The sequence below is a fragment of the Salmo trutta genome, chromosome 32 (assembly GCF_901001165.1).
Source record: "Salmo trutta chromosome 32, fSalTru1.1, whole genome shotgun sequence".
Classification (NCBI taxonomy): Eukaryota; Metazoa; Chordata; class Actinopteri; order Salmoniformes; family Salmonidae; genus Salmo; species Salmo trutta.
In genome coordinates this window covers 23,001,185-23,011,646 of record NC_042988.1, presented here as the reverse complement: position 1 = coordinate 23,011,646, position 10,462 = coordinate 23,001,185, and the positions used below count along the sequence as shown (strand labels likewise).

The 10,462-nt window shown below is 42.2% G+C and overlaps 1 protein-coding gene across 2 annotated transcripts; it reads left to right on the top strand.

The window, feature by feature from the left end:
* The first annotated feature begins 885 nt into the window (after nt 1–885).
* Nucleotides 886–9,690, top strand: LOC115171438 (zinc phosphodiesterase ELAC protein 2). Of its 2 annotated transcripts, none has more exons than XM_029728251.1 (23): nt 886–1,400; nt 1,530–1,580; nt 1,666–1,736; nt 2,838–2,902; nt 3,002–3,128; nt 3,298–3,444; nt 4,021–4,076; nt 4,165–4,223; nt 4,311–4,383; nt 4,497–4,609; nt 4,725–4,823; nt 4,956–5,094; nt 5,256–5,341; nt 5,572–5,693; nt 5,947–6,043; nt 6,166–6,304; nt 6,413–6,451; nt 6,557–6,666; nt 6,771–6,870; nt 6,997–7,117; nt 7,703–7,781; nt 8,405–8,549; nt 8,890–9,690. In XM_029728251.1, exons 1-23 carry the CDS (start codon nt 1,057–1,059, stop codon nt 9,133–9,135), a joined length of 2,628 nt encoding a protein of 875 aa, XP_029584111.1. In that variant the 5' UTR covers nt 886–1,056; the 3' UTR covers nt 9,136–9,690. The 2 variants fall into 2 exon arrangements, with proteins under 2 accessions (XP_029584111.1, XP_029584110.1); XM_029728250.1 differs by having other exon boundaries at nt 5,572–5,714.
* Nucleotides 9,691–10,462: the final 772 nt, after the last annotated feature.

Below are 10,462 nucleotides of genomic sequence, written 5' to 3'. Positions count from 1 at the left end.
GGGTGGCCAGTAGTCCTGAAGCATGGTCCTAGAGAGAAAGAGAGCATACTTAAATTCACACAGGACACCGGATATGAGAGAAATACTCCAGATATAACAGACGAACCCTAGCCCCAGACACAAACTATTGCAGCATAAATACTGGAGGCTGCCACCAATGCTCCTTATAGGACACATCACACTGCACTATATACTCCTCTGTAAACTGGTCATCTCTGTATACCCATCGCAAGACCCACTGGTTGATGCTTTTTTTTTTATAAAACTCTCTTTGGCCTCACTCCCCCCTATCTGAGATATGTACTGCAGCACTCATCCTCCATATACGACACTCGTTCTGCCAGTCACATTCTGTTAAAGGTCCCCAAAGCACACACAGTCATGGGTCGCTAGTCTTTTCAGTTCGCTGCAGCTAGCGACTGGAACGAGCTGCAACAAACACTCAAACTGGACAGTTGTATCTCCATCTCTTAATTCAAAGACTCAATCATGGACACTCTTACTGACAGTTGTGGCTGCTTTGCGTGATGTATTGTTGTCTCTACCTTCTTGCCCTTTGTGCTGTTGTGTGTGCCCAATAATGGTTGTTCCATGCTTTGTGCTGCTATCATGCTGCATTGTCATGCGTTGCTGCCTTGCTATGTTGTTGTTTTAGGTCTCTCTTTATGAAGTTGTGATGTGTTTTTTTGTCCTATATTTATATTCTATTTTTTAAATGTTTAATCCCAGCTCCCGTCCCCGCAGGATACCTTTTGGTAGGCCGTCATTGTAAATACGGATTTGTTCTTAACTGACATGTTCTGCTAAAGGTTAAATAAATACAAAATAAACACACCAATGATCGAGAGTGTGATAAAGACGTCATCAATCTACGCCGGAAGAAACACAGTTGAGCGTCAAATCACGTGTCTCAACCGCTGAAGTCCTGACTGAATGTTTATATTTCAATGATATGTGTGCTAATAGGATAAATTGTATTTTCATAAAGATTATGCAATGATTATTGATAAGTTTGCTGTCTTGTACGACGAGCAGAACTGACTTCCATTAAACCGAATGTTTAGTATGACTAAAGTGTCTCTACCCTGTAAATCTATTGCATGGCTATTTGTGAGACACACATCTACGGGTCGCCTACAAAGCTTCGCATGCAGTGAACATCGTTTTCCCCAGACTATTTTCCAGTTTCTGCGGACAATGTCTACGAACACAACAGACAACCAACATCGGGGATCAAAGAAACCCAGAGCACCCAAAGAAACATTGCGACATGTGAAGTCTAGAGAACAGAGGAAACGTGGAGTGGATGTGCATGGACCAGCCACTGTCTACGCGCAGGTCGTCGGGGCAGGGAGCCGAGATAATGGCGCATCACTTTATGTCTTCTCTGAGTTCAATAGGTAACTTAACCAGTGAACATGAGTGTCTGACAATTTGTTGTAACATTGCCAAATATATTTGTACAGTGGGTATCATCAGAAAGACACTTGGCTGCAGCATATTTGTTTACCCTTTTTCCTCTCTGGAAGGTACCTGTTCAACTGTGGTGAGGGAACACAGAGGCTGATGCAAGAGCACAAGTAAGTTGAATTGCCTCCTGTCAATGTTCAACTAAAATCTATAATTCAGTCTCAGCTCAATAAATCTCAATGTTCCTCTTGTCAGGTTAAAAGCTGCTCGCTTGGACAATATTTTCCTCACTAGAATGAGCTGGGAGAATGTTGGTGGTCTATCAGGTAAGTTGCTTGTTATTCTAGCCACTTGACATCAAGTCAGTTATCTGTCAACCTGGAAACAACTGTGCATAGATAATAGACAGGTCAAAGGTAATTGCATTATTAGCTTATGTCTATGTGTACTGTCATGTGAAAAAGTAAGTACACCCCATGGAAAGTGGTCTTTTTGTTGTTTTTACATATTTGGGCACATTTATTTGAGCTAAATTCCAACCACATTAATTGATAAAGGTAAACCAATTTAACAATGCACAAAAAAAATGTTTGGCTGCAATGCCAAATGCCCTGTTTGGCTAAAATGAAACACTGCCTTTGAACAGAAGAACCTCATACCAACCGTAAAGCATGGAGGTGGTGGCATTATAGTTTGGGGCTGCTTTGCTGCCTCAGGGCCTGGCCAGTTTGCCATTATTGAGTCAACCATGAATTCAATATTGTACCAGAGAATTATTGAGGAGAATGTGAGGCCATCTGTCAAAAAGCTGAAACTTAACCAAACATGGATCTTGCAACAGGACAATGATTCAAAACTACAACAGAATGGCTAAAAAAATAAGAAATTGAGGGTATGGAATGGCCGAGTCAAAGCCCAGATCTCAATTGTGTCAAAAAACAGTGGGGGGACTTGAAGGGGGCTGTACATGCATAAAAAGCCCTCAAACATGACACAATTGAAGCAGTACTGTAAAGAAGAGTATTTTAAAATTCCTCCCAGTGGATGTAAGAGACATAGACAGTTGCAAGAAATGGCTACAGGAAGTTATTTCAGCCAACGGGGGCAAAACCAGCTATTAAAGCTAGGAGTGTACTTATGTTTCCTACACTATGGAATTGCATTTCTGTAGATTTTTGATGAATAAATGATTGCAAAGTATGATCCTTCGGTGTCATTTGTTAAATTAGGTTACCTTTATCTGTCAATAGTGTTGAAGTGAAGATTACATAGCCATCTGTCCAAATATGTACAAAAAAAGACCACTTTCCAGGGGGTGTACTTGCTTTTTCAGATGACTAGATAGACAGGTCAAAGCTTATTGCATGCTTAGCCTATGTCTCCGCATATGTCCTTAGGAGTGATAAACTGTGTACTCTCTGGTTTAGGGATGATATTGACACTGAAAGACACTGGTGTCCCTGAGGTTGTTCTCTCTGGACCACCACAACTGGTGAGTGGACATTGTAGCAGTATAAAAGATTGTCTGTAATGAGTCAACTGTTTTTGTGGTACCCTGAGTCTAATATGTCATTGCCTCCTCTTGATCTAGGAGAAATATGTGAATGCCATCAGAGTATTTTCTGGACCACTGGAAGAAATCAAGCTAGCTGTTCGACCATACACTGAGAAACAATACACAGATGACACAATGACAGTTAGTCAAATACCAATATTTGGTGAGTACTAGAAATCCCTGTTGTAATTTGTTTTTAGCATTGAGTAATTTACTGTTACTCATACTCTTTATCTTAAAGCATGTTAAGTTTAGGACGGGTAAAATGGTGAATACTTGTGTTCTCATGCTGAAGTTGGTAGTTGACACTCTCTTAACCCCAATTATACCAGCCCAGCTCAAAGAGGACGGGCCAAAGTGCTCCTCTAACTCAGGGAGGAGCAGCCCCTCCAGTAGTCCCCAGAGGAGGGAGCTGTGGAGGTCGGAAGACTTTGAGGACACCAGCACAGACAGCAGGAAGGAGAGAGCAACCAGCCCAGGTAAGACTAGGAGCATGTGGGCTCGGAAGCCCAGGCTGCGCATACTCTGACTGTTAGAAAGCCTGGGGACGATCTCAGGAAGATGATAAGAAAGAGGTGAAGTACGTTGGAGTCTAGATGGAAACTTGTGATGCTTATCAAACCAATCAAGTATTTTGCGAGGATGGAGCTCCAAACAGGTTGTTTTTCTGAAAATGTTTCTGACTTGCTAGGTAGCATAAGATACAAAACAGGTTGCTAAAACGTTGTACAAACAGTAGGAGAAGATATTGACGAACAAAGGAAGGAAGGAAAAACAAAAAATAAACACAAGGAAATGCCTCTCCTAAAGGAAAATATAATTTATACTCAGAGCCAATCAAATGCAAGTGTTAACCCAGGAAGCGCTCCCATTCAAACGCAAAATTCAATACTAATATTATCCAGACTTCTAATAGTCAAGTCAACGGGAAGAGATTGGGAAGGATGACCCACGAGACTAAAGGAGCATGCAGCGCTATCAGGGGCATCAGTGCCCTAGTTCAAGTATGTTGAGCTCCAAAGGGCACCATTTCTCACATTGCATTTTCATCTCAGGTGGAAAAGCAAGAGCAACAAGGGATCCGTCTTTAGTTGTGGCATTCGTTTGTAAGGTAAGAAACACAATCTCATTGTCTCAGTGACATACTGAATTATTGCATTTTGATGAAATTTATGTCAAGTTTTGTCCTTGACTTGCAGCTTCATCCTAAGAAGGGGAACTTCTTGGTTGCTCAAGCAAAAAACCTTGGGTTACCAGTGTAAGTTGATTTTTCAATACAAATTCAGTTTTGCCTGCTCAACAAACTTGAGCCGATAATGACTTTTTTGATGCACTTTCTCCACAGAGGCACTGCAGCTATTGGTCCTCTCATTGCAGCTCTGAAGGATGGGAAAAGTGTTACCTACGAAGGAAGAGAGGTACTTCAATTATATTTGGTTGATTGTTAGGGCTCTGGCATTTTGGATTAGCTATTGTAAATGTTAGATACATTGTCATGTTTTCTGATGATGTCCTGATGGTTGTCCTACAGATCCATCCTGAGGAGGTGTGCACTCCCACTGATCCAGGACCAGCCTTCATAGTTGTGGAGTGTCCCTCTGAGGAGTTTGTTCAACCAATCTGCATCCATCAGCAGCTGAGCAGGTAATGGCCTGAGCGAAGTTGGCCAAATGTGTCAACGGCTGCTTCTGCATCCTGCGTCATTACTCCTTCTTTAGGAGAGTGTAGTTAAGTTCTGAGTTATTTGTCTCATCTGCAGATACCAACGTGGAGGAACCGAGGACCCTGCTGCCTTAGTAGTCCACATGAGCCCTGAGTCTGTGCTGAAAACAGATGAATACAAGCAATGGATGGAAAGGTACAAAATCAGCCATATGTAATACTCAGTTTCAGACTGTTTACATATTCCATATTCTGCAATTCACTTGTCTCTCTGTTTTCTGTTGGTCTTTCTACATGTTTAATGTTTTTGTGTGTTTTTGTATTTTAGGTTTCCATCTACCACGGAGCACCTGATCCTGAATGAGCAAGTTTGCACTGTTCACAACGTCAGGAGCCACAAGATTCAAACTCAGCTCAATCTGATTCATCCAGAGATATTTCCAGAGCTCCAGCACTATAAAACAAAGGTAAGTTGTGAAGTGCTAGAACTTTAATTATTCACCATTGTAACCTGCTGTTACACAGAGATAAGCGTGTTCATTGGAAACCTTTTGTAGCTTGCGTTGTATTGTGCTAATCTGTTTCTACTCTTGTTTTCGTAAAAACTTCTGTTGTTGGTCTTCTCAAGGAGACCCAGGCTGCCCTGCATGTCCCCAATGTCAGAGCCGAGTGTCTTCTGAAGTTCCAGCTCAGACCCAAGATTGAATGGCAAAGGTGAGTATGTCCTTCAGGCCACAATTTGCCAGACATTAGTCTCCACTTACGAAGGGCTGCTTTGTCAAAGAAAACCATTTCAGATGAAACACTACTTTCAAGTGTGACTTACTATTTCTTCTATGATCTTATAGATGCCAAACACTGTCAAAGTCAAATGAGAGCGTTGCTGCCCCTCTCAGCACTATGTGATGAGTGGTGTGTGTGCTCTACTGTTTCTTATTCATTAGAGATGCCATCCCCTCTTGTGACACTGAAGAGTTTGTTAAAGAGGCTGCGGAGGCCCCTAACTTCCTCCAAGAAGTGGAGGAGTGCCGTCGGTTCCGTGCGACTGATGCCGCAGTGCTGTCTGGTGAGCCCTGCTCTGATACAGGTCAGGCTACAAGCCCAAGGGGAGATGTTACATTGCTCAGTCCAACAAAGCTCCATCAATTTCTCTTTACTCCTTGAGTGGAGTTGCAAACATTTCACTCTGGGCATTTAAGAAAGTAACAGAGTTTAATTTCCTGTAGTCCTTTTGTCTGATAGAATATCATAGTTTTACGTCTGAAATTTCAGTGGCATAGAAACATGTGTTGTATCGTATGACAATGTGTTTCTTGCAGGGCGGGCAGAAAAATACCCAGAGGTGGTCTTTTTAGGAACTGGATCGGCTCTTCCTATGAAGATCAGGAATGTTAGTGGCAACTTGGTCAACATCAGGTAATGGCCCTCAGTTAGACTCATATTACTATATAAAATCCTTAAAGATATGTCTGTGTGAGGTAGCCAGTATAAATGTCTGTCTGTCTCTCTGTGTTTATGCTATATCCCATGTCCTTCAGTGCCACTCAGTCAATGCTGCTGGACTGTGGAGAGGGCACCTTTGGCCAGCTGTGCCGACACTATGGGGACACTGTGGACGAGACACTGGCAAAGATTTCAACCGTGTTCATCTCTCACATGCACGCGGACCATCACACAGTAAGGATTATTTTTCCTATAAATATTTGTTTATTACAGAGTTATAGCATATATTCTGGCATAAAGTAATTTCAAATCACTTTTAAGGAATATGACTTTATTTTGCAGGGATTGTTGAGTTTGCTGTTTCAAAGAGAGAGAGCCTTGGTCAGTAAAGAGTTTCCCTTTATCAGATTTGAAGATGAGTCCTGTTTAATTCATGCAAAATGGAACACTTTAATGAATGTATGTCCTTATCTCTTTACCGTTCAGGCAACTCTTGGGAAAGCCTTCAGCCCCATCTATCTGATAGGCCCTGTCCAGATGATGACCTGGCTCAACCAGTACCATGACCACTGTGAGGAGATCCTCAGCCATGTCAAGTATGTCAGGAAAGACACGTCTTACTCTGTTCAATTGATGCTTTCAAACCTGATGATATGATGTCCATGGTCTCTAATATTGATGTATTCTGACTATGTTTCAGCATGGTCCCTAGCAAAGTCCTGTGTGAGGGGGCTGAGGTGTCCAAGTTCAAAACCAAGGCATTCATCCAAGCACTGCTGAAGAAATCTGATTTAGCAAAGGTATGTGGAGACTTGAACAGGCTTCTTCGTGCTTCAATACGACTCATTACACTCTTGTTAGGTTCAACGACTGTTTATTGAGGCTATCGTAAAAGCTTAAATACATATATTTTGTTTCTCTCATAGTTCCAGACTTGTCCGGTGCGTCACTGTAAGAATGCCTTTGCCTGCAGCATCACTCACCAGTCTGGCTGGCAGCTAGTCTTCTCTGGGGACACAATGCCCTGCGATGCCCTCGCACATATGGGTCAGTACCAACAGTTCTCGACCCCAATTGTAATGTTTGTACAGCTCCCAGAATTTGTGTGATGTGAAAAGATTTACACACTCTATGAACCACACTTGTGACGTCCGGATCAAATGGTAAATACTCACCATTGCCATTTGATTTGCCGTTGCGTGCATTCCACAGAGCCATACTCGAATTTTGGACCCAGAGTGTATCCTCTACACAGTTGCTGGTGGTATGATATACATATAGATTACTGTTAATGGACTAGACATCTACAGTAGCCAGTCTGATCTGAACCTGTCATCCAAGCTCTATGCTGTCTGGCATCATTTACCAGATATTGCTTAATGCTATCGATCGGTTCCAAAGTTCGCTATGAATCACAAGGTCTCCCACATTTTTAAATTGTTTGACTGGGTGTGATCCAGCGGAAGACTCCCAGAGAGTTATAGAGGCCTGGGTGTGCCAGACAAGCAGGGCTGGCTGATGGTTTATTACACAGAGCTGTGTGATTGATTTCCTCTGGGAGAGGAAGAGAGGCTGGAAGTGCTGCGCCATGCAGCAGTCGTGTGATTCATGTTTGTCATTGTGTTTTCAAAGGAAAGAATGCAACTTTACTTATTCATGAAGCCACATTGGAAGATGGATTGGAGGACGAGGCTGTGGAGAAGAGACATAGGTTAGTACATGGATCTTCTCTTCAGAGGTGTCCTTCGTTATTCTATTAGAAAACTATCTTTCTTGGGCTTGATTCAATCAATATCGCGGAAGATCTGCGTAAAAACGTTTCTGATTGAGTCGACATATGCAGTGTTTACCGTGAATGCAGTCTCCGCAGACGCGGAGACATTGCCTTTAAATTTCAATCGAGCCATAATGCATATCTTCCGTGATACTTCTGTGATACTGATTGAATCCAGCCCTAAGTGTGAAAATATGACATGCATTGAAGGAGGTAAACAGAAATAGACTAGTGCCATTTTTCAGCTGACAAAGAAACTCAATGAGCTTTTGAGAAGCCAGTCATTTTTAGAGGGCATTGTAACTGGCTGCATTCTTCTCTGAGATTGCCATTGATTTTTGGAGCTCTGTATTGGAGGTAATGAAGGCACTTCTGCCTTCTAGCTGGAATTTCAGTGACTTTGGTTAAAGAGCTCCATCTCGTATTGAAAACAACTTGAAAGTCATTGAGTTGAACTGAACAAACTCTGTATAGCTTACCATGGGGTTAAGTCTGGTAATTACTCTTATAATAGTAGCAGAGTAGCATCATACTTCTCTGCTTGCCTCCCAAAATGACAGTACCACCTCCCAGGCCATCGGTATTGGCATGAAGATGAATGCTGAGTTCATCATGCTGAACCACTTCAGCCAGCGCTATGCCAAGATCCCCCTCTTCAGTGAGGACTTCAACGACAGAGTGGGAATATCTTTTGACCACATGAGGGTAAGTGAGTGGTGAATGGTGTACTTTAGTCCACTTGTTATGCATAGCAACATTGAAATGTTTATGCAGGTTCTGCACATCTGAAATGTACTTTTCCACTGGATATGTGTAGCCTCAGAATGAATTAGGACCATGATTCATTACGGTATGATCAGACGATGCCCCTAGTCCAGGTAGAATACTCTCGGACAACTTCAGTTTAAATCTAGAGGTAGCATTTTAAGGTAACATTCGGAATGTGTTAGACTCCTATCAGAGATACATCTCCAGCTGCCTCAGAGGACGCTGGGTATGTTGAAAGACCTCCTCTGAGTGATCTCTATTCCCTGTCTCTCCTCAGATTCGGTTTGGAGATTTTAGAATCCTCCCCAGACTCATCCCCCCCCTCAAAGCCCTGTTTGCCGAGGAGATCGGAGAGATGGAGGAGAGGAGAGGGAGGAGGGAGCTTAAACAGATGAAAGGAGTCATTGCTGAAAGCAACGAAGAGCAGAGGATACCCAATGAAGGCGAGACGGTCAAAGGTGCCAAGCGAGAGCCAGAGGAACCAACACAGGACGCGGGAAGTAAGAGACTCAAAACAAACTAAGACCCTGACCATAGCTTTGGGTTACACCAGAGATTAGTGGAAATCAAATGACTGTTATTTTACTGAGTTTGCTTTATTTTAATTATTTTTTATGAGAAACTTGCATGAGGGATGCTCTGTAAAATAAGAGATTTTCATTTGGCTGGACTGGCTGCCTTCATCGCTTGTGAATAAAGCATTTCTGTTTTTCCTGTCATTACCATTGTTGTGTATATAAAACATGTAATTAACATAGACATTGATTTTGCATTTAAAAAGTAAAGTAATGTCAATCATGCTTCATGGTATTGGCCTGTTGTTTTCTCGCAACATATTGTGAACAACTCATACAACGTTTATGTCCTATTAAACCACACCCTTAAAAGTTGCATCCAAACAAAGGAATTTAGTGAAGTTGTCACACATGGATAAGTAGTATTACATAAGTCATACAGCACCATGGTCACTCGTTGCTTAACAGTTATTGGCAAAGGTTGAGGTTGCATTTCATCATAGATGATGGACTAGGAGTGCTGTGTGATGGTATGAATATGATATAAAGCTTCACGAACCAGATGAACTTTTTTTCCTTTTTGTAAATAATTTATATGAAATACAATATGTGCTATTGTTCTAGCCTGAAACATGAAAAATTAAACAGTGATATCCATCAAAAACAGTCCTGATCTTTCAGTGAGACAAGACCCCCTAAAGCACTGTGCCAGCAGCATGCTCTCTCTGTGTGACAACTATGTATTGATGTAATATTTATTGCAGTAATCAGAATAAAGTTAGGGCCGCTTAGATACCAATTAATGGGGCAACTGCAACTTTACTGACAGGTGGAGTTTGCAGCTGACAGTTCAATCTAAATGGATCCCTATCAGAGGAGGCTGGTGGAAGGAGCTATAGGAGGACGGGGTCATTGTAATGGCTGGAATGGAATGGTGTCAAACACATCAAATATATGGAAACATCCTGTTTGGAAACCACATGAAAACACGTTTGACTCCATTCCAAAAATTGCATTCCAGCCATTACAATGAGCCTGTCCTCTTACAGCTCCTCCCACCTGTTGCTTCTGATCCCTGTACAGTATGTACAAAGAATGATGGATAACTGAGTGCCTCTTTGTCTATACCAGAGAGCACAGTAGCCTATACTCTAGTGTGATGCAGTACTGTCCCTCCACATGGTGCCTGTATCACAGCTCTTTGTCTATACCAGAGAGCACAGTAGCCTATACTCTAGTGTGATGCAGTACTGTCCCTCCACATGGTGGCTGTATCACAGCTCTTTGTCTATACCAGAGAGCACAGTAGCCTATACTCTAGTGTGATGCAGTACT

What these genes read in the sequence shown, in the direction of transcription:
- LOC115171438 (XM_029728250.1), top strand. Translation starts at nt 1,057, where the DNA reads ATGTTTAGTATGACTAAAGTGTCTCTACCCTGTAAATCTATTGCATGG. An exon ending in GAATGTTGGTGGTCTATCAG is followed by an intron (nt 1,737 to 2,837) that starts GTAAGTTGCTTG and finishes TCTCTGGTTTAG; the next exon opens with GGATGATATTGACACTGAAA. An exon ending in GGCAACTTGGTCAACATCAG is followed by an intron (nt 6,044 to 6,165) that starts GTAATGGCCCTC and finishes CATGTCCTTCAG; the next exon opens with TGCCACTCAGTCAATGCTGC.